At 43.0% G+C, this 21,773-nt stretch overlaps 1 protein-coding gene and 1 long non-coding RNA gene across 3 annotated transcripts in view; one reads left to right on the plus strand and one right to left on the minus strand.

The window, feature by feature from the left end:
- The window catches only part of WNT7B (Wnt family member 7B), a 78,370-nt gene extending 68,921 nt beyond the window's left edge, over positions 1-9,449 (plus strand). The window contains exon 4 of the mRNA XM_027660808.1: positions 6,152-9,449. Within this exon, the coding sequence (XP_027516609.1) occupies positions 6,152-6,631 (480 nt within the window). The 3' untranslated portion in view covers positions 6,632-9,449. The remainder of the gene's footprint in view (positions 1-6,151) is intronic.
- The window catches only part of LOC113955387, a 103,550-nt gene that overhangs the window by 32,015 nt on the left and 49,762 nt on the right, over positions 1-21,773 (minus strand). Inside the window, exons 10-11 of one of the 2 annotated variants that reach the window (XR_003530517.1) lie at positions 15,598-15,769; positions 13,059-13,153 (exon numbers count right to left, since the gene is read on the minus strand). This is a non-coding gene — a long non-coding RNA (uncharacterized LOC113955387). Of the gene's footprint in view, positions 1-13,058; positions 13,154-15,597; positions 15,770-21,773 lie in introns of those variants that run through there. The other variant, XR_003530516.1, reaches the window with a different exon arrangement.

A 21,773-nucleotide genomic window follows, 5' to 3' on the forward strand; every position in this document is an offset into this window, starting at 1 on the left:
TGGGGAAAAAACAACTAATTCAGACTCTCTTCAGAGGAGATTATTCAATTACTTGGGACAACATTTCCATCTAAGCCATGGCTTGTTCTCACAGTTCCTGGCGCCACAGGACTGTGGTACTGGGAAGGGGTTTTTTGCTGACTTGCTTTGGCTGTAGAACAGCTAATGAGGTGATTTGTTGGTCACCATTCATTATATATATACATACACATAGATACACAAATATATGGATGTGTGTGTGCACACAATTATGGATATTTACACATATTTATATGTACTGTTTGCACTAGGGGTATTACAATATGTAAGACAGTGTCAGGTCCCTGCAGGTCCCATGAAACATTCTAATTGCTCAGCTGGGTCCTGGCAGATGCACAGCATGCCCTCAGCTGCTGCAGGCTGCCCTCACTGCCACCTGACAGCACGGGAGGGCAGAGACAATGCCCACAAAAAGACTCTGCATGAAATGCTCCCAAGTCACAGTGGAGGCTGAATCCCAGTTTCAAACGTGAAACCCAACAAATTTTATGCTCTTATAAGCCTAAAATATTCTTTAAAATGTGACTTTGTTTCCCAAGTCATTTCAGCGATGCAAAGAATGTGACTTGCCAGGTTTTACAGCCCTGAGCCCATCATTTGCTGAAAGCTTCTTCCTCTAAAAGCGGCAAATTATTTCACTGCACATCCCTTGAGAGAACACTCACGAAAGAAAAGCTTCCCATAGCTGTGCTTCATGCCACACTTTCCACTTTCCCACTTAAACTGATTTGCAGACAGATAGAAATCCAATTTCGAAAAATTTGGTGCTACAGCTTGGGTGGGTTAGATGGATAACTACAGCTTATCCATATGTCCTGAATATGCTTTGGCTCCAAACCTCCTGAGGACAGATCTCCTGCTTCCAGTTGGGCTGCATTACTAGACTATTTTTTTCTTCCAGAAACACACCCTTAACATTGACTGCCAGAAGCTACATCTGGTGCTCTCCTGCTTTTTGAACATTTTGCTTTAAAATTAGAGGGGGTAAGAGCCAAATATTTTAGGACTTGCTAACTGGTTTTATTCAAGAAATGTGCATGCCCATGCATACCATGCAATGCATGCAAGACAGAGATCATCCATCTAGTAAAATACCACTGCACGCTCTCAAACCTGACATATCTATTCTGCTTGAAAGAATAAAACCACCCATGAAATATTTTTAACTATTTCAGGTGATACTTAAAATTTTACCTTCAAGCTTTACAACAAATTCCATAGAAAAGAGAGTGAAACACTGCAATCGCACTTGGTTTGGGGATGACTGGGAGGGTGCTTTTTATGATTATGGCTTTTTGCAACATTTCACTGTAAAAATAAAATTCAGAAAGTTTTAACCAATTGCAGCAGTTTATTGCTTAAATATGGCAGCTATTTTCTCTTTTCTAGAAGGCAGGGAGGAGACACTGATGGATAAGGCAGGGAGGAGACACTGATGGATTAGGCTATTGTTCATCCTCATAACAGTACAGACTTCCATGTGATGGGCAGCAGGTCCCAAAATCCCAAGTTAATTTTCCTGGCAGCCAAGAGGAGAACTTGTGTAAAGAGCACAGTGGGACTCCCTCAGTTTTTTAATGCATTAAGGGGGGACACTGTGGAAGAGGGTGTCAGGGAGGCAGGGGGAGGCCAGGAGGTGAACTGATACCTCTTGGCACCTCTGAGGATGCTGAGCTCTGGCCAGTGCCTGGGAAAAACCAGCTCTTGCTGTGGCTGGATACTGACCCCTACAAAGCAGAGGCTCCCTGTTTCCATCGAACTAATCCATAAGAAAAATAGGGATGACAAGAGAAGCAGTAAGCACGGGAATTCAGTTCCTCATCTCCCTTCCCACAGAGTATAAACACTATTTTGATGCCCCATGGAACAGCTTCACAGAGGAGCAGAAAGCAAGCTCTGCAGCTGAAGCACCCTCGTGCCTCTCCTGCTGACTCCACGGCTTCTCTTGGAGGAGACATGGCATGAACTGCTCACTTCTGGGCTCTGGCATCTGCTATTGACAAAGAATAATTTCAGGACATTTGTATTAGAGGACTAGCATTACATCCTACTAATGTTAGGTACACCCCTGCCTGTCCAAGTTAAAAAACCAAATGCAAACAAACCCCACTTGGATTCCCAGATGGGTCCATGAGATCAGCTGCATGAGAACCGAAGGAGAGGTGACACCCTGTGACCAGCACCCGGCTCTTTTGGTAGCCAGGACCCCAAACAAAAGCTGATAACTCGCATATTTGATGGGGGAAAACTGCTAAAGTCTTCTATTTCTCTTTGATACTGCAGTTGAAAAGTAATATGGATTTTGTTACATTTAACATCTGGTCCAAAAATGTGCATTTCCATTAAGGAAAACACAAACCAGAAAAGGCAAGCCAAAACACACACACAAAATGTTACTATTGTTTTTTTATACTTTATCCAGATAGGATTTTTAATATGTACAGAAACTGTATCTGATGTTATGCAGTTGGGTCTAGATATGGAACTTGAAAAAATTAATTTCTTTTCATGCATATAATTTTGTTTTATTTTGATCTTCACAAGTCTTTTTCTGCTTAACTGGCAGTGGACAGCCCTCAAATTGCATTTTCAGTGTGTGAATTATGTAGGTATAAGAAGACATGGGGTTAAGAAAGCTTTAACATTGTATTTCACAATTCATTTAACGAAGTAGCAGTAGTTAGAAAATTTTACTTGGCAAGATCACGCTGGGGTGGGAGTGGGCCTGTATGTGGAAAGGGGACCTGAGGAATGTTCCTATGATTAGTTGGAGGCAGCACAGCCCAGCGATGGGAATTTGCTCTGGGAGGTAGATCTTGCTGTAAACCATTCAAGATTAGATAGAGGCACTGACATCTGACAAATGGGACTGCTGAGCACGAGCTAATGATTTTCAATCTTTAATCAAGCACCCAGCCTGGCACAGGGCATTAGATTTGAGTAAATAAGTACCTGTAAGGCTCAGGGTCAAAGCTGTGATGGGAATTTTGCTGAGGAAAGCTGAGTTGGAGGGACATTTAGGAAACAAAACATTAGTTGCTCTTCATTCAGAGCCTTGAGCAAACAGGGTCAGACGCGGCCACCTTAGGCAGGCCCTGGCAGTGGGAAGTTGGTGGAGATGCCCTGCAGAGAGGGAAACCTCCAGGAGAGCCTGGCTGGGCAGCACGGAACACTCCACAGCAGCGGGGTGGAGAGAGGGGGAAAAAAACTGCTCAGAATCTGCTTAGTTTGGGCCTTGTATTCCCTGACCTCCAAGCTTCTGGGCACAATTTTGTACCCACAGCTGACTGTGGGCACACAAATTATAGCATTCAGGAATTTAACTACCTGATGATTGGGCCTGTGCTCAGTGTTGTAACCCCAAACATTCCACATCCATGAGAGAAGTCTCCAAAAAAATAAAAAAAACCTGTGAGATTGGCTTCAGGAGCATGAATTAATACTTTTTGAAACTTCTGCTGTTTTTGAGCCTGTCTGGCTTGCATTTGCAAGTTCTTCCACCATCACAGACAGCGGGAACCTTCAAAACAATACAACAGTGAAATCAGGTCTCTACTCAGCAAAATGAGTCATGAAACTGGACCTTCAGAAAGACAACGACAAAAAGATAAATCAAGACTTAGGATAAAGTTGCTGAAGATTGTACTACAGAGGGTGCCAGGCAGTGTATATAAATCATATATAGACGTATATAATAATGTAAATAAATGGCAGCATCTCAACCAAATACACGCACAGGCAAACACATATACACACAGAGAGACATCCCTATATAAATATACATTTACAGATATGTCACCTGGGACACCAGAATGGGTGGTATCTGTTTTTCAGGAACAATGACACTTTTTAGTGTATCAGTGAAGCACATCAGTGGCAAAGACAGAGGTTCCCTGTGACAGTGCCCGGAGTGTTGAGCCCACACAAGAATAAGGAGCCTCACAAACTTCACCTCCTTCCACTCTCTTAGTAAGTTACTGCCTTGGCCTTTCTGACCAAAATACAGACATCAGGAACACGTGTGGAGCATGGCAAAAGGTGCACACCTCCTCAGGATTTACTGCTGAGGGAGGAGCATGGCTGAGGGCTGACAGATCCCACAGGCAGTGCTTTCCTGGAAAACTTAGTGCTTTTGCTGAAGGTGTAGAGAAGGTTTCCCCCCTCCACCTTTTGTCATGGATTTTGCTGCAGCTCTTAGAGCTGCAACTGCATGTTGAGAAAGCTGTAGAAGCAGGTTGATTTCAACAAAACCAAACATATTTCAGCAATATCAAGCAGAGCTTCTAAGTACTTCTATACATATCTACAAACACATCTAAATACCAAGAAATTATGTGAAGCCAGATTTGTGGAGCGGGATTGGAATCTTGTTCAGGGGTCTTTGGAAAAAGACCTTCTACACAAGCCTGAGAGGGATACAGAGGAGACCCTGGAGACCCCTGAAAGACCCTGGACTATGTCATAATGAATTCCTCTACTCACTGCCACTGAAATGCTGCTGCTGCTTCCAACTCAGGATATTCTATGATTCTTGCATAGGTTGCTCAGCTATCTTATACTTGCTACTGTATGTTGGCAAGGGAGAACCCAAACCAAATATTCTCTTTAATATTGAAACCCCAGAAATTTGGGAAAAAACAAACCATACAATTTAAGTGAAACTCAAACAACTCAGGAGGGTGCCCTCTATTTGCAGGGATAACCAGATCTGCACAGCTTTTATTTTAAGGCCAGTTTCTGAAGCAGTAAGCATTTTTTACTCCCTCCTACTTCATTATACCATTGTACTCAGATTTCGGCCCTTTCATCCCGTGCCCATTTCAGTCATGTTCTGGGATCTGCAGCGAAACCACGACAGGAGATGGTCTGCAGCATCAGTAATGCTCTCAGACAGGCTCGGCAGCTCGGATTTCTGTGTGAGCATCCCAGTGAGAGGGGGAGAGATCAGCTCGCTTTGTTCTTGGGCCCTGATTTTCATAAGCTAATGATGACTGTGGGTGTAATTATGGTCAGGCTTAAGTGGCAGCGCGAGGGCGGAAAAACAGGGAGGCGTTTCCGTGAGGCCGGTTTTCCCTCCGCCGCGCACGGAGCGGGAGGGCATCGGCCTGCCTTCCCCTGGGGCACACCCCACCTTCCCTGGGGCACTCCCCACCTTCCCTGGGCACACACTCCACCTTCCCGGGAAAGGAGGGATGTGCCAGTCCTGCAGGGGTTAGGATAGAGCAGAAATGGGAGGGTGAGAGTAGAGCAGGAGCACCCACCAGTTCGGGTCCCTTCCAGAGACCATCTGACAGTGGATTAACTGCTCCAGATGAACCTCCTGGATCACTGGCACTAATAAATGCTCCCAGTTCTCCTTGGCTCACTGCTGAGCAGGACCCTTCAGTGGACTTTTTGTCCCCCTAATGTTGTGCAGTCATTGCCCTGTGGCTGATCATTTCCTTTATAGCTGGACTGAGTGCTGCAGGGGGTGCTGCTCTTAAAGGGGATGGGGAACTCTGGGTGGAATAGTCAGTAAGTTTACCAGTGCCAGTATAGGTATAGGTATAAAGGCAAAATCTTTCATTATGCAGTGAATATAGAATCACAGAATCACACAATGGTTTGGAAGGGATCTTAAAGGTCCTCTAGTTGCAGCCCTCCTGCATGTATGCCTGTTCAGCTATACAGTGTATACTGTTGGGTCAAAATTCTTAAAGTATTCTTTGATCATTACTTAAAGCAATCAAGTATTCTGAATCTTATGGCACCGAAAAAGAACCCCCCCTTTTTTTTTTTTCTGTTTTCAAAATGAAAATGGTTTGAAAAATCTTAAGTTCCCTCTAGCTCTAAAGACATGTCTTCTGAAATGGAAGGAAATATTCTCCAATGTTTGGAAACAGAACAGAAATGTTTTCCAACAAAGTGACAAAACACTGTATTTCCAACCAGGTGCCACTACAACTAAATGTGTTATGAGCATTCTGTTGGGAGGTGAGAAGCTTTATCAGCATGCATTAAAAAAATTTCAACAAGCAGTAGCGAACACGGATATGAACTAAACAGACTGAGGTTTAGGCAAGCTTGCAATAGTTTTCTTGCCGTATCAATATCCAACTGTCTGTACACACAGGTTCTCGAAGAGAGGATGAAACTGGAGTGCAAGTGCCACGGAGTTTCAGGCTCCTGTACAACCAAGACCTGCTGGACGACACTTCCTAAATTCAGAGAGATTGGATACATTTTGAAAGAGAAATACAACGCTGCAGTGCAGGTGGAGGTGGTACGAGCCAGTAGACTAAGACAGCCAACCTTCCTGAAGATCAAGCAGATTAAGAGCTACCAGAAACCCATGGAAACGGATTTAGTGTACATTGAAAAGTCACCCAACTACTGTGAGGAAGACGCTTCCACAGGGAGCGTCGGGACCCAGGGGCGGCTCTGCAACCGCACGTCCCCCAACGCGGACGGGTGCGACATGATGTGCTGCGGGCGGGGGTACAACACACACCAGTACACCAAGGTGTGGCAGTGTAACTGCAAATTCCACTGGTGCTGCTTCGTGAAGTGCAACACGTGCAGCGAGCGGACAGAGGTGTTCACCTGCAAATAACGGCCCCGCGCGAGCGGCCCCCGCGAGCCCCGGGGGGAGGACGACACACCCCAGCATCGTTTGCACATCTCACCTGGGGACACCACCCCGGCCAACAACACAACCGCGCCCTCCCCACTACTACCCACACCTCTAAGGATGGTGCATTTTGGCTGGCTGGCTGTTGTAACTGCTTTGGAAACAAGGGCAACAGGATTAAGGTGATGTTGACAACCACATGAAACTTTCTCTCTCTCTTTTTTTTTTTTTTTAACTACAATCTGGGTGTTGTAGAGTTCTCTTAGTGTTTTAAGTTATACATATCAGAGAAGCTGATTGCATTGCAGCTCCCATGACATTTAAAAGACACTTTTTCCTATTTTACAGCAACTAAACTGTCGAGCCCTGTGCAAAAAAAGACTTTTTTTTTTTTTAAGGAAATGAAATCTTCACTGACTAGAATGCAGCAGTCTTGCTGCAAAAACCTAAATTCCTAAGAAAGCAGGTAGAGAGAAAACAACTGGTAGGGAGCAAAATCTGTGGCAGAAATACTCCACTATCAGTTTGGAAAAAAAAGCAACAAACGTTCACAAAATTACATCAGCTGCCAGTGACACTGGAACTCTTTGAATGAACATTAAAAATAATTATTTATGTTTTTAATAGTATCAAAAAATTCTAAGCACTAACGGGTAGCTATGTCTTAATTCTGTACTAAATGTAAACTTATTGGAACTCTGACTTTATGACTTTTGTATTTGGTTCTCCCTAAGTTCTTCAATGCTACTGATCTGTTGTCACTCCACTATTAGAGTTCAATTACTGTAGGCCTTAAGCAATTACCAGAACTGAGCAAAAGCATCATATGAAACTGTGGTTACAAATGTTTGATAAAGACTTTTCCCACTTGCCTCCTGAATAAGAATGACTTTTTTTAGACTCAGGCCTGAGGTGTGGAGAGCCTGCTCTCGGCTCCTCGTAGGGAGTTTTAGGATACAAAGACTCTCTTGGACAAATATCAAAGGGTTTGCTTTGCTGTCAAATGCACTGGCAGGATCTTCCATCGCATTTTGCCTGTAATGGTTGAAAGTTACTACTCCAAGAGTTTTAAATAACTTATGCTCAGTATGCACTCAGAAGTTAATAAAAGTATGGCAGCTGAGCTCTAGGTTGCTGCAACTTAGAGCTGTGGTGGCTTCACGAGCACAAGACAGATAAAATTTGGGTTAGTCCATGTCACTGTTATTCTAAGGCTGGCAACACCGTGCCTCTGGTAAATCCATGAATGTTAAGAAAGAAGTTTACTTCTTACATAGCACTCATCCTAATTCACACATCTTGTCCCTACGAGAGATTTCTAAAAAACCCTCAGATATTTTACTACTGTAAAATCTGGTGTTTTTAACCCCAAGAGCCAGATATGCCCACTTGTAACACAGCCCATTCAAAAACATAAATGTCTGCTTGTCTCAAGGGTCCTGACCTGATTTTCCGAAAACTTGGATTAAAAATTTCCTTACATCTGTATATCTGCATCTCTAGCATTTGCTTCATTGTATTACTCTCATTGAGAGGCTGCACAGCCACGAGCCCTCCCCACCTGCCACGGAAGCACTTGTCACTCCATGTGGTGCTCCTGGCACTGGGGGCTGGTGGATCTACTGCTCCACCTGCTCCTGTGCTGGATTTGAGAATGAGCTGCAATTACCTCTGGAATTTGTGGACCTATATTATCAAAAGTAACCAATGGCTTGGGGATCTTCATTCGAACACTCATGAGGACCTGCCTTTCTGACCCCAAGCACTTACCCTCTGAAAATCAGACCCCTTGAATGAGTCTCTCACCGAGCAATGTAAAATTGCTCTTTTTTTTTTGGATGTTACTGTTGGTTTCTAAATACCAGCCTTGGCATGAACAAGTGCAACTTCACAGAAGTCAGCAGGGGCCCCCAAAATACTAGAGTCCCTCCATGTAATTTAAAGTCCCTTTGATTCATGGGTATTGTTGTTGAATCATAGTGATATACTGTACTTCCACTGCATTCTTGACAGGAAGCAAATAAAGCTCCCAAACACAGTAATGCACAGTCTTATGGTACTAGATACTGTAAATATATTAGAATTGTATTTGTTAAGTACAATTGAGGAATCCAATTAAGTTATATTATTGTATATCGTTTAAATGTCTATAGAGTATTTTAAATTATTGCAAACTACACTGCGTTGAAAAAAGAAAGAAAAGGTTATATATTATAACACCAACCACTCTGAAAAGTGGACCAAAGTGACACTTTCTCTCTTTTCTATCCATACCCCTATTTCAAATAGGTCTGTCTGCTATTTTAAGACCACTGTAAGTCCTATGATTGGGTTAGCAGTCTAGAACATAATGTTTCAGAGCATCCTATGGAGGCTTTGCTCATATGGGGATGCAGCATTCCAAAAGGTGCTGTTGGCACAAAGCAGGGATGACCATGGGAATGCTTGCACTTTGAAATATGCCCCAAGGAAAAGCAGTTTTGGTCAGAAAACACCATAACCACTAATGTACCCCAAATGTGACCTTTTAACGAAGGTGTCTGAACAGAATTGGGTTACACACAACTTTTATTTTAAAAAATGTAGTTTGATGTCAAAGAGCTGTGACAAGAGAGGTTGGAATGTGACCAGCAACACGTGGTTTAACCATACCTTAGCCATGACAAAACTCAAAATACTGTATGTTATTAAAGAACGTGAGAGCAAAGATCAATTTGTTTACTATGTTAATGTTTTATGGCAAGCAGAAAACAAAAGATGAAATGTGTTTCCATTAAAACTTAATTTTTTTCCCCTTCTAGTTCCTTTTCTTTTTGTTTGTTATTTGTTTAGGAAAAAACAAAAGGCAACAAGGCCTTATGCAAAGGCCATTTGTGTACAGGCTCCTCCGGATGAGAAATGACAGGCAAATTCCAAGTCCAAAGCAGTTTTTCTGTTTTGTGAAAAACAGTAATGAATGTGCCTGTGTGTGGTATCACAGTCCAAAGCCAGCTACCTACACCAGTGTGCAGAGAAACCGGCACAGGCACCAACAGTGTGACCACCAGAGACTTCAGTTGGCTGCAGTGAGAAGAAGATACATTTTTTGTGAAAGAAAATAAATGATTTGTGATAGAAATGTGGCCTCCAACTCCAAAATGGTTCTTGACCATGAACCTCACGTAACAGACTAGCAAACAGAGAGGAATAAGAGGTGCAGAGAAGAGGTTTGAAGGCCCTGGCTGAGGCACTTGCACGTGCTCTGGTTTATTCAAGAAAGTTATGGGCACACCTGAAATCCCCACCTGAATCTGAACCTGAAAGATTTCACAGCATTTACCTTGGTCAGAATAGTAGCAACCTCCTTGATACTGAGAATAGTGTCTTCCTATACAAAATCTAAAGAAAATGTACAACATTTGCTGTATTTACCCCTCAGGGGATATATCCAGATATAGATAGAGGTATGGCCAAATTCTACATGAACTAAGTCCAAAATAACTTCATTAAAATGAACTGAGTTGGCCTGGGTTTACAGCAGCATAGCTATGCACAGCATTTTACCCACAGATGCCAAAGAAAACACTGCACCTTCTTTCTAATTACATCATGGGAAACTTGTTAATAGAGCTGCAGGAAGTTTTTGTAGCACACGGTAATATTACATTCGTTTCTACAATGACATCTGGAACGTATACGGAACTCATCAAAAGATTTGCAAATCTTTTAACAAATCTAAAGCATGTTGTGAGTAGATCCCCTAAAGTTTTAATCATATTTCCACGGGTTTCTTTCTTAGTTTAAGGTTAAACTCCCGAAGTGATGCTGAAGGTAACAAATCAGGGCCTTCCCTCGTAGCAGCTTTCCCATGCAAACAGCTCAGTGTGCCTGTCACTGTTGAAGGCACAGTTGGTGTGCTGCAGAAAACTTTCTATAAAGCTACAGATCATATTTGCATTCACAGCAATTTTCATAACTGGCCAGTGACTGCACGTTTCCTTCCCAAGCCCTGAGCCCTTTGTTGCAGTGACAGTTCCCGCGGCGAGGGCGCTGCAGTGAGCGGGGCAGGGCAGACCCAACATTCTTCTCTCGGTGACAGCCACGAGAGATGTGGGATGTACACAACAAAAACTGCACCTAAGGGGAAAGACAGCGAAGCTGGAAAGGCAGGGGAAGTCGCAAGCAATTTCAGTTTGGGATACTGATATGGTAAGAAACCTCCTGCATGCAAAACAAACCACACTGTAGCTGAACTTCACCCACAGACTCATTGCCCCTTGAATCCAAAGTCCCCATCTGCATCCCTGCACATCCAGACTGGAACAAGCATATCCAAAGGCTGGCAAGTATTTTCTTTTTGGAGTTTTGCCCGCTATTAGGAAATTGTAGGGGATCATTTTCTGACAGGGGACGTGCATTTGCAAATTTAAAATTTGCATCTAATTTTTAAAATGAAGATTTAGGGTTTCTCCCCCTGCACATTCCTGCAGCACAGATATATGTGTTTTGAAAGATTTGTTTGGTGAAGAATAAAGATGCCAGTTTTCCTATAATACATGGTGGTTGTGTTCCACAGAGCACTGAGACAAGAGGGAATAACACTGCTGTAACTCAAAATCTGACTCCTGCTGTTTTTCCTGAAAGCAATACACTAAATACTATCTGTTTGGAGACCCCAGCGTGAGTCTATTTCAATCATCCTTTTCATAACTTAGTGCTATGAAAGGCCAAAAAAATGGAAATACTAAAGTTTGCTTTGTTTCCAGGTCCTCCTGTTCTTGATGCAAACAGATCACAAGATCAATTAAAAAAACCAGCTTAATGACACTTAAACTGTGCCTAGTATTAAAACTGATTAAGAAATTTGTTTCATAGGCGATCCCAAACAATTGGTGGCCGCAGCAGACATGGGAAATGTTTGCATGGAAGGCCAGCTGTATGATTAGCCTCTGCCTTCATTTGCCCAGCAATTTAGGGGAAACCCTGCATTTAGATCCCATACAACTAAAAGGAATTCCCAAGGAGATTACAAGATTTTGATCTTATTGTTTAATTCCTGTGGCTGAGAATGAAAAGGAGCATTGCCTCAATCTTTGGGTAAAGGGAAACCCAAAGGCATTTTGAAGACTATTCACACCACTCAGCTTAAAAGATGGGCTAAGGGAACTGACAGCCTCTCTGGAGTCCCTCTACAATAGGGAGAGCAAACTTGCTCCAGGGGAGGCCTTAGTTCAGCTCTGACAGACCTGCTCCTGCTCAACTGGAGAAAAACTCCAGGGAGACATGCTGGATAATTTATCTGCTGAAATTTAGCACCAAAATTGGTGTTGTGTGAATGAACCTCCATTACCCCTCTACCATTTGCCTCAGCTGCTCTTGGGCATTAATTATATTTTCCTTGGGCTTTTTTAACTGCAAGCATTATTATTTTATATGTTGTGGAATAGATGCCCTATTACACCAGTGAAATTAGCTTTGCTTTTCCCTTTTACTGCCACTCTGTTCTTGTCTCTTCCAACCAGTCTCTGACTCCTATTTTACACACGGAATATTTCCCTGCAGAAATGATTTCAAAGAGAATTGCAAAAGCCAGATAATTATCCAGTGATTTGACTGGAGCAGTTTTCCACAAAGCTGATTATTTATGATTTTGAATTCCTCTGAACATATGTGCTGTGCAGAGATCTCTACTCCAAGGGGTGAACCTTTCGTAGTAACTGGTCATGAAGGATCCCACTGAGTGTCCAACAATGGGTGTCCAACCCTCTCCTCGTTCTTTCAGCAGAGTGCATCCAGGCTGCTGTTCTGGAGCACATCAGGCACATCTCAATCCCCTGCAAGGACTGCACCGTGCCACTGGAGCTGAGTTCAGCCTCCAGGATAGGCCTGTTCAAAAGGCAGTGGAATTTAACCATCAGGCATTTTCCGTAGCACTAAACATCACACAGAGCATGGTTACTTGTCTCAGCACCTTCTGAGGTACGTATTACATTCCTTAAAGACACGGAAATATATACAGAACAGGAGGGTCAGGTTGGATCTCAGGGAAAGGCTCTTCCCCCAGAGGGTGGTTGGGCACTGACCAGGCTCCCCAGGGCAGTGGGCACAGCCCCGAGGCTGCCAGAGCTCAGGGAGGGTTTGGACAATGCTCTGAGGGACAGAGTGGGATTGTTGGGGTGTCTGTGCAGGGCCAGGAGATGGACTTGCATGATCCTTATCAATCCCTTCCAACTTAGGGTATTCTGTGATGATATAATTCTATGATACTTAAAAGAATTAGCATACTCAGAGAAAAAAATGCACTCCTCAAATTGCATACTGTGTCCCAGGTAAAAAGCTTCAAATGCACACACATCATATATGTATTTCCATGCACATGTACAAATATATGTAAACACAAAAACTTATATAAATGTATGTGTGTGCACATCTGAAAAACACTCAACTGCAGATATTCAGAGGAATTTCTATAAACTCCTTCCTCAGTCTTCCCTTTTCAAGGCAAGTGGATTTTGTGGCCTCTCACTGAAATACAGGGAAACAAATTTTCTGCATTTTCTTCCAGATCTCTGTGTCCTCAGCACCACAATAACACTTGATAAGACTTCCTTCTTTTATTTGTAGGGTTGTTTAATTATTTGTTGGTCTCAAAGAAAAGCAGAAATACCAGGGGCTTGGATCCAGATGATCTTTAATGGCCCTTCCAACCCAAACCATTCTGTGATTCTATGATTCTGGAGCTGCAGAAAGTGGGGATGTGTGAAACCTCTGTCCCCCTCACCTCAGAACAGAAGGCAGCCTAGTTCAGTTCTAAATGCCTTGCCAAAGGCCCCAGCAGGAGCCCAGAGTCAGGGCTGCAGCTCAGCTGCCCTGGTTTTGGTGCGGGTACGCGGCGCGGTTCCTGCAGCACACCCAGCGACAGCTGTGATGGATACACGTTTACTGGCAAGCACCTCACAGCCCTGCTTCCTTATCTCCCTCTTTAAGAGATAAGCTACTTAATATTTGCCCCTGGCTGATACCGACCAATGTGTCATGATACAGCTGCACCCGTGGTAACCTTTTGAGCAGACGCAGGCGCTTCCAGCCAGAGCCCCAGCACCGGAATGCCCCGCGAGTGCTTTCACAGTCATGACTCACAGAAATGCTTTCTGTTCTCAAAAGGCCACGAGCAATGCAGCAGGACAGGTTTGTCCACCCACTGCATTTTGTTCCAGCAGTTCTGGCACAGAGCTGAATCTGGGATCAAATAGTCTTAGGAAGCCAACATGCCAAGCTTGAGGAGTAGGCTAATGTAAATATATAATGGCGTGGGAAAAAGTCTTTTGTTTGTTAATGGCAGGTGATACAGAATATCTGTTGTTCGGGACAAGCAACCGCAGAGTTGTTGGATTGCATTCAACGGTGCCCAGTTGTCTTTCTTTTGGGGCAGAAGTTGCTTTCCTCTCTGTGCCTGTGTGCACATGCACCCGGCAAGGATTTCAGCAAGGCAGTGCCTTAACAAACTTTTCATTCCATGAAAAAAAGAGGGGGAAAAGGGTATTTTGTGGGAATCTAAGCAAGAAGTACCTGGAGATGGGTGGCAGCAGCATGGTACGAAAATATGTGCTTTGGAAATCTCAGCTGACTACCTAATCCCAAGCACTCCTGGAGGAAGGGGAGGAATGAGGAAGTCAGTTTGCGGTTCCCACTTCTCTGGCTGTGAGATCCAGAACATAATTACTGAGCTACAGTTCAGCCAGCTTTTGACAAATGAACCACCAAGAGTTTTCTCTGCATGTTTTCTATTCAAGTGTATTTAGTCATAAATACTTGGTTCTAATGGCATTTTCTTAGTCAAACAGAGCCACTCCTAAGCACTAATATTCTTGGTATAAGGCTGTTCTTTTATTCTGGTTGAAGGTCTTTTTAGAGAAGTTGAATATTCTGGATTTTTTTCAGCCACACTAATTTCAGCTAATTACACCCCTAGCACTCTACATCTCCAAACCCTTTGCAACAGTTCATATACTCTGTGCTGGGAGGTTGCCATGAAAGAGAAATAATCCCTGTGATATCCAGTAAAGTTATCAAATTAATTTTATAAAAGGAAGAAATCATAGCAGAAGGACACAAACATCAGGTCAGACCACCACATTTCCTTGTTCCCAAGGACCTTATTCAAATTCAGCTTCTCTAGTCTCCAGGAAAATAAAACAGAAATTCCTGAGTTAATAATGCTCCCAATTAGCTTGTCCAGAGGTATCCTCATTTGAGAGGGATATAAATCTCTCTCTATATATATTTATATACATAAATATCAACTTGATTTATTTATATCTGTAAGTATCAAAGACCTGGAGGAGGAAGCAATGAGCCATGAACAATCCCTGCTGGTCTTGCTGTATGCTTTGGCTGTATTTGATGACTTAATATTAAAATGATAATGTACGTGTGCAAAAGGTTTATTTTTAATCAGTGCATATTTTTCAAATCATATTACTTTTGAAGTCAGAGGCAGTACTCGTTTTCATTCTTTGCACTTTTACAAGCAGATAATAAGAGGTACTACAGCCCTTTTGGGGCTTAATTTCCTCAAGTGGAAATTAAGATTCAGTAAATGAAAAACCCTCTACCAGTATTTGAACCATTTGTATAGTTTTTGATTCTGTGTGAGCAAGTTACATAAAACACACTTAGTGAAAGTACCAGCATTGTCAATTTTTGTTTTCAGGTATTCCTGAAACCCTCTCCCCATCCCTAACCACCTACCATCAAAGAGAATAAACAGAAATCAAATTTTTCAAAACCCAGCCAAATGGATGCTTTCCCAAGGGCCTGCATTTGCTTTTGCTTTAAAAACAGCACCCTCAGTTTTGTTTAAAGCCTTTTTGCATTCCAGACGTGCCTCTTTTCCCTAGATGGGTTCACTTGAGCTTCTTTCTCCACTTCAGCTTTCCAGTGAGCTCCAGTCCCTCCCAGTGTGGTACCTGTTCCAGTGTCTCTCCTCAGGCTGAGGCAGATCCAGGAGCCCTTGCAGAGGGAGTTGGCCACGGTCCTGAGCTCCGTTCTGCTGGCACTGCAGTGCAGGGAAGTGTTTGCCTGCTCCCATCATCTCCAGCTGAACCAGGAGGCAGCTCAGCCTGCCCTTCCACTGGGTGACTGCAAGGGAAGAACATCAGCTTAGGGAGCAATAAATCAAACGGAGCCCTGCTCAGCTCCCACTCTACACCCAGCAAAGCCAGACTAGAGGATGCTGTGACCTAAATGAGAGGCTCCTCTAAGTCTGGCGTCAAAGGTGATTAAATCCCTCTGGGTTCTGAACATCTCATCCTAAACTACCCATTTCTGTTTGGAAAATGTTGAGACATCTTTTGTTCAAAAGCTTTGAGTTTAGCATAATTCCCATGTTTTCCTTCCCTTCAGTAACTCGGCTATGGAAAAAAGACCTCTGCAGGGAAATGTCAGGATTAGTCTCAGAATGATAATGTAGCTCACACAGTCAACAGAAGCACCAGGAAGAAAAAAAAAATTGATAAAAACAGGTCCATAAAAATTAAAAACTGGAAACTCCTGAAAAGACAGAGTCTGTGCAGAACAGTAATGCTGGCACAGATCCTACTCAGTATGGAACTGCAGCACTTATGGGGCTGGCAAGGCTACACACATTTATCTGTCCTCTAACACAGTCACACACTTGTCTTGGTTGGAAAAAACTCTCAAACTTTGCAAAGAAAAATTTCTTTGGTAGGAAAAGAGAGGTTAATCAAGGCCAAAATAAGGTGGAGTTGTGAGGCATCTCTCAAATTCGCCATAAAAACAGATTAGCAAGTGAGAAAACTTTTGAGAGTCGGCTTCGTTGTATTATTTTAATTATATATTATAAATACATATAACATATACTACATATAGTATATAGTATGCAATTAATTATAATTATAGAAATCAATTAATATATGAATCAATAACACACTAAAACAAATTAATATAAATTCATAACTATTAAATAATTATTGATGTATTGTAATAATATATAATGACATATGATATTAACATATAATTATACAGTATATAATATACCTTATTGCCATATCATTAAGACATTATATATTTATATGTTGATATGCTATATTAATATGCCAGTATATATTCTCTATTAATAATTATTATTAATTATATCGTTTTCTATATTATGAATATTATTAGTTATATATTCTGATACATTTAATCTAAAAGCTTGAAAAAGAGGAGGAACAAGATACAGAAAGATTTCACAATTATCAAACTGAAATTAGTTGGCTGGCCCAAACCAGACCCTGTCTAAAATCCAGGGAATCATAAATTTTTGTGCTTTCTTGGCAAGAGAACACTTTGCAGGACTCTGTGTGTGTGGGAATCAAGGAGCACAGGCCAGGTGTAGCGAGGCACAGACTTAGAAGGTTTTTTAACATCACTGCAGACACTGGTGAGATACAGGACTACTCATCCCAACAGCCATACCCCAGAGAATTTAAATGGGTTATTTTCAGTCTTTTTCAGCATTTCCACGTGGAAAGGGCTTGGCTTCTCTGCACCGTGGGGTGGTGATACTTCTGCACCCTCTGGGGTAGAACAGGGCAGAAGGCAAGATTGATTTCCAGAGCTACAGACAAACTGCTGGAAAACTTGGTGTGGTCACTGCTGCTTCTCCTGGCAGTGGACAGGAGGACACTCGGTGGCCAGAGTTATTGAAGAGCCTGAGGAACGGGAGGCACCCAGAGACCAAGCACAGTGGTTCCCCAGGGACACTGCAGCCCTGCCACAACGCCAGCAGGCCTTCACTGAATCCCCCATTATTTTGCCTTATTATTTGGATCATATTTGTTTCCTTGGTGCTTCCCCAAAAGGCAGCACAGAGCATCTTTCTTTTCAAGACGAGCAACAAACCAGTGCAAAATACCCACACTGCCATGAGAGCAAGTTGCTACACACCCTCAGCACAGGCTAAGGACTCACTCCGAGGTGGATGAGGCAAACAAACAAACAACCCCACCCAGATGACAAAGCAAATATTCCACTGCTGTCATTTTGGCCGCGCACGTGTCAGGAAATCACAGGCACAAGGGACACCGTGCTCGCAGGGATTGCTGCCCTTGGGAGCTGCCCTGTGTCCAGCAAACAGCCACGGCCGAGGATGTGCAGAGGCACAGGCCCAGGCTGAGCACACCTCAGACCATGTTTACACACTCAGGGCATGAATAAAGGCAGAATTTTCCAAACTATTTTAATGTAAATACAGGGGCGCCCACAGCCGAGCAGGCCGGCAGTTCTGCCGGGCCGGCTGCCAAGGAACAAATGTGCTGCAGCGTATTCCATTTACCCCCAAACAATGGGGAAAGGGCCCTCTCGGGCTGTTCCAGCCGTGCCCAGCGCTGCTACGTGTCTGCCCACAGGTGCCGTGCCCCGCCAGCACTCCCGTGCGCTCCCAGGGATTTGTTCCCTGCCTTGGCTTCCCTGTCCCAGCGCGGCTGCCGGAGCCCGGCCCGGCTGCCCAGCCCAGCAGGCACACGCAGCGCTGGCAGACTGTGCTCAGCTGTAACCTAAATGTTTTTTACCTTCCGGGACAAAACCTCAGCCTAGTAATGATGATGGGTAGCAAAAAAATTTGCTAATTCTGTGAGGTTTTCTTTCCAGCATTTCTTTTCCATTATTAAGTGTACACATTGCAATAAGAAACAGATTCAGTTCATGCAGTTTTTCCTTTGGACATAAACACAGAAAAAAAATAATAATCATATGGTTCACTGCACTGCTCCCAAAACTTTCAGCTTTCTGTTTGCTATTCTGCTGCTGTGAAATACTTAGAAGTGCATCCTGTATTAGCATACAAATAGTGTGTATAATTCAGTATAAACTGGGTTGTTTATAAACATCAAACATTATTTATAGTGCTCACACACATCACCATGGAAACACAGTAATTGCTATACCATTAGGACACAATTTCTCTGTGCAGTGAGGGAGAATGGCAATTTATCTGCATCTGGGTGGTTTCACATTGCTGCTTGTGGCCACTGATCTCCCCTCCAAAGCATCTTTGGATGTGGAATTAGTTTTGATTACTGAAGAGAAGATTAGATCAATATAAGAGCGAGATGCAACAGAAGAGCACATGTGAAAACACTGCAATTATTGCGCGGGAGTGACGTGAACTGTTCAGTGGGGGGGATTCAAAGACCAACTGCGGAATTTGCAGCCCAGCCAAAGGTCACTGTGGCCACTGCTTCCCACTGCTGCTGGTCACTGTGTGCTGCCTGGCAGCCTCGAGGAAGCACAGTATTGATTGCAGATTCACAAGGTAAAAAATTAGCAAGAACAGACACTCTTGTTCCTAGTTCTGCCAGTAAGGTCAAGGATTGAACAGACCACAGAAGTGCTTTTCCCCTTTAAAGAGAACAGAGTATGCAGAGTGCCAACATTTAAAGGTACAGAAGAGTATAGGGGCAGAGTTTATAAAGGACGGCTATGTCTGCATATAGAGAGACACCAACTGGGGTTTTTGTTAATATGAGTGAGACTGTAAGGCATTAAGATCATTGCTTTCTGTCTGGCACTTGAAGTGGAGGCTGTGATACAAAGAAACACATTCTTGGACCTAACAGTGTTAATGGCAAGATTATCCCACCTTGGCAATAACAGCTTCCTGCTCGGTCATATCTGCCTGACAAAGGCCCTTTAAGAGAGCTAACAGAAAAGGGATGGAAATTCATCACAGCATCCTCATACCAGACTGTATTAAACCACGGCTTGAACTGATCATATGTTTGAATATAAGAAAATATAATAAAATTCTCAGCTGTAATTATCATTCCTTCCAACCAAGATGTGTAAGGGTGGGCAAAGAGGATCCCTGTGCTTTTGATGCAAGGTTCACATTCAGGCTAATTTTGCAATATCACTGGAGGCAAAACTCCTAGAGATGCTAAGTTGGAGTCAGAGGGTTGCTCCAAAAAGACTGTATATAGAAACTCTCATTACTGCATGAATTGAGCTTATTCCCCAGCTGGATTTCCTGTGAAGTGTCCAGCATTTTGTCCCATCAAAAATTGCTCCTGAATTCAGAATGGAAGATTCCTTTGTGCAATCTGTCATAATAACATGAAACCAGAATGGCTTCTCTATTTCTGATAGAGGTTTTCCTCTCAGAAGGGAAAAAACAAGGTCTTCTCCCCCCTTGCAGATGTAAATTCTGCAAAGTACTTTGGGAGCCTTTAGGATAAAAAACCTGCTTGAGTAAACACAGGGTATAATTATCATCATCTGTCTTCTCTGTGAATCCATACATTTTATATTCCGTTTAAAACAGGAAAAAAAAGTCCTCGACGGGCTGTCTTCCAGAGCACCAATTTAGCTAATGAGAGTGAATATCAATGACTGCTGGCTAATCAGAATGGTATTAGCATAAATTTTACTTAATGAGGACATATTTGCCGGGTGCCAGGAGCAAAATGGTACTGAGCTGGATTGTAAAATGCAATGGATGGGTAAGTCTCATCTGGAGAGAAAACCAGCAGATCAAATAAACAACTGCATCTGAGGTCCCTGTTAAACTAGAACTTTTGGCAACCCGGGATTTTAACCTCACTTGAGGCTTTTCGAACTTTTTCATTACAACAGAATGTTATCAACTCTAACTGTGATGAATTAAACACCCTGGGGAAAGCTTGACAAGAGATTCAGTTGAACTCTATTAACCTCACGTGGGTAGGTAGATCGCTGAGGGAACTGGCTTTCTCTTTCATTTAAGGCATGCAATAGATGCACTCTGCTGCCCAACAAAAGTGTATTTTCCCTTTGTGCATTGTGTAAGGCCCTCCTGAACAGTCCCCAGTGCTGCTCTCAGCCCCAGAAGCAGCAATGTTACATTGCCCTCTGTCTGCCTGCCAGGGATCTGGGGTGGGACATTCCCTGGGGCCACTCTTGTCCCGAAGGAGTTAAGTGCCAGCAGCATCCCAGTGCCCTTCTGCTCACTGCATTTCTTCCCCTTTATAGAGAATCCCTATTAGACAGTCTGAGAAGTCTCCATGAACAATATGAAAGATTTTTGTCTACAGTAACATAAAGAGGTTAGAGTTCAATACTCTCACAAAATATTTAATCTTGTGAAATGCTTTTTGTAGTGTCATTCTTGTATATACCTGCTTTGAAATTCCTAACCTCAGATTCTTCTATGTAAAGGAATATAGGGCACAAGTGTTCTTACCTTTGATATACTATAGGATCTAACAATATTTAACTGGTGAAGTCATTTTTGTTTCCAAACCTGTGTCTCAAATATGCTTGGGAACGTGGAAACTCACAATGCCCTTATTCATGACATCAAAATCAGTTCCATGGTAACACATTGTGATGACAAAATACACAGATTGCAAGGTCACAAGTCACACTTAAGAACAGGCAGGGGAGAAATTGTTAGTTTAATGAATAACATTAGCCAGTTCCAATAGGAATAAAAATAAAGAAAAAAAATAAAGTGCCTAAAGTAAACACCCTTAAATGCACTTCAGAACCATTTCATCTTAAGTAGTTCTTCAAAGGCAGAAGGCTTCCACAGCTTTCACCTCTGCAGCAAAGAGAAGCCCACATGAAAAGAAAAGAGGCACCATAAGCTAATGATGGCCCTGGCAGTGCATTTCCTCTCCATGCACAGAGAGAACCAGCAACTGCAGGGAAGAAATGGGGGAAGAAAAGGACTCACATTCATTCCAGGCTAAATCCCCCAAAGCAACTAATGATTCTCATGCTCAGCAAGGACTGGGTTTTCACACACAGTGACAAGCCACTTCTGAACCTTGCATTTCCTTGGTCTATAGCCAGGTGTTTGGAATATTTCTGTCACAGAACTGTGGGACAGATCGTCCTGCTGAATTTGAAGTGGTGCCCTCACTGCTGATTTACTGAACGCTGCATCACAAGGAGGCAACTCGGGTTTATGGGGCTGTGATGTGCTCAGGACACCTCTGACATATGTAGGTATGAGAAATCCCTGCAACTGCCTCATCACCTGGGTAGATAAAACCTGCAAAAGGGAGAGAGGAAGGGAAAACACAAGAGAGGAAATTCCCAGCCCCGTAGCCGAACAAATGCCAGGCACCTCTGAGACTTTGTCATTGCCATCAGATTTGCT

This window comes from Corapipo altera, unplaced genomic scaffold (genome assembly GCF_003945725.1).
Source record: "Corapipo altera isolate COAL_440 unplaced genomic scaffold, ASM394572v1 239, whole genome shotgun sequence".
NCBI classification, from domain to species: Eukaryota; Metazoa; Chordata; class Aves; order Passeriformes; family Pipridae; genus Corapipo; species Corapipo altera.